Below are 1502 nucleotides of genomic sequence, written 5' to 3' on the forward strand. Positions count from 1 at the left end.
TTTGGGATGGGGAGGGGTCTGAGGTGTTTTTTTGGGAGGATTTTGGGATGGGGAGGGGTCTCAGGTGTTTTTTTGGGGGGATTTGGGGGGATTTTGGGATGATTTTGGGTTATTTTGGGTTAAATTTTGGGTTAATTTGGGGTGCTTTGGGGTGCTTTGGGGTGATTTTGGGGGTTTGGGTGTGATTTTGGGTTAATTTGGGGTGATTTGGGGTTATTTTGGGGTCTTCGGGTGATTTTGGGCCATTTTGGGGTGATTTGGGGGTTATTTTGGGTTATTTTTGGGCCATTTGGGGTGATTTGGGGGTTATTTTGGGTTATTTTGGGTGATTTGGGCTTATTTTGGCTGATTTTGGGGTGATTCTGGGTGCTTTTGGGACGTTTTGGGTTAAACTGAGGGGAATTTTTTGGCGTTCCTGGATGATTTTGGGGTTATTTTGGGTTATTTTGGGTGATTTGGGCTTATTTTGGCTGATTTTGGGGTGATTCTGGGTGCTTTTGGGACGTTTTGGGTTAAACTGAGGGGAATTTTTTGGCGTTCCTGGAGGGATTTTGGGGTAATTTCGGGTTATTTTCAAATCACTTGTGTGTTAATTTGGGGTTAATTTGGGGTCATTTGAAGTTAATTTTGGAGTCATTTTGGGTGAATTCTGGCTTAATTTGGGGCGATTTGGGGCTGTTTGGGGGGAAATTTTTTGTGCTTTTTGGGGGCAATTTTGGGAGAATTCCAGGTGAATTTTGGGCTCATTCCGGGCTCATTTTGGGCTCATTCTGGGCTCATTTTGGGCTCATTCCGGGTGAATTTGGGGCTCATTCCGGGTGAATTTTGGGTTCATTTTGGGCTCATTTTGGGTGAATTTTGGGCTCATTCCGGGCTCATTTTGGGCTCATTCCGGGCTGGTTTGGGCTCATTCTGGGGTCAGTTTGGGGCCCACTCCAGGCTCATTTTGGGCTCATTCCGGGTGAATTTTTGGCTCATTCCGGGTGAATTTTGGGCTCATTTTGGGCTCATTCCGGGCTGGTTTGGGCCCACTCCGGGGTCAGTTTGGGGCTCATTCTGGGCCCATTTTGGGCCCATTTTGGGCTCATTTGGGGCTCATTCCGGGCTGGTTTGGGATCATTCCGGGCTCATTTTGGGCTCATTCCGGGTGAATTTTGGGCTCATTCCGGGTAAATTTTGGGCTCATTTTGGGCTCATTCCGGGCTGGTTTGGGCTCATTCTGGGGTCAGTTTGGGGCCCACTCCAGGCTCATTTTGGGCCCATTCCGGGTGAATTTTGGGCCCATTCCGGGTGAATTTTGGGCTCATTTTGGGCCCATTCCGGGCTGTTTTGGGCCCGCTCCGGGGTCAGTTTTGGGCTCATTCCGGGCTGGTTTGGGCCCATTCCGGGCTCATTTTGGGCTCATTTTGGGCTGGTTTGGGCCCGCTCCGGGGTCACTTTTGGGCTCATTCCGGGTGAATTTTGGGCTCATTTTGGGCTCATTCCGGGCTGGTTTGGGCCCA

At 49.6% G+C, this 1502-nt stretch overlaps 1 protein-coding gene across 1 annotated transcript in view; it reads left to right on the forward strand.

Annotated features, from left to right (window-relative positions):
- The window catches only part of LOC103613815 (eukaryotic translation initiation factor 3 subunit C-like), a 24053-nt gene extending 22557 nt beyond the window's left edge, over nt 1-1496 (forward strand). Inside the window, exon 4 of the mRNA XM_017731630.1 lies at nt 731-1496. Within this exon, the coding sequence (XP_017587119.1) occupies nt 731-822 (92 nt within the window). The 3' untranslated portion in view covers nt 823-1496. The remainder of the gene's footprint in view (nt 1-730) is intronic.
- Nucleotides 1497-1502: the final 6 nt, after the last annotated feature.

This window comes from Corvus brachyrhynchos, unplaced genomic scaffold (genome assembly GCF_000691975.1).
Source record: "Corvus brachyrhynchos isolate BGI_N302 unplaced genomic scaffold, ASM69197v1 scaffold644, whole genome shotgun sequence".
In the NCBI taxonomy this organism is placed as follows: Eukaryota; Metazoa; Chordata; class Aves; order Passeriformes; family Corvidae; genus Corvus; species Corvus brachyrhynchos.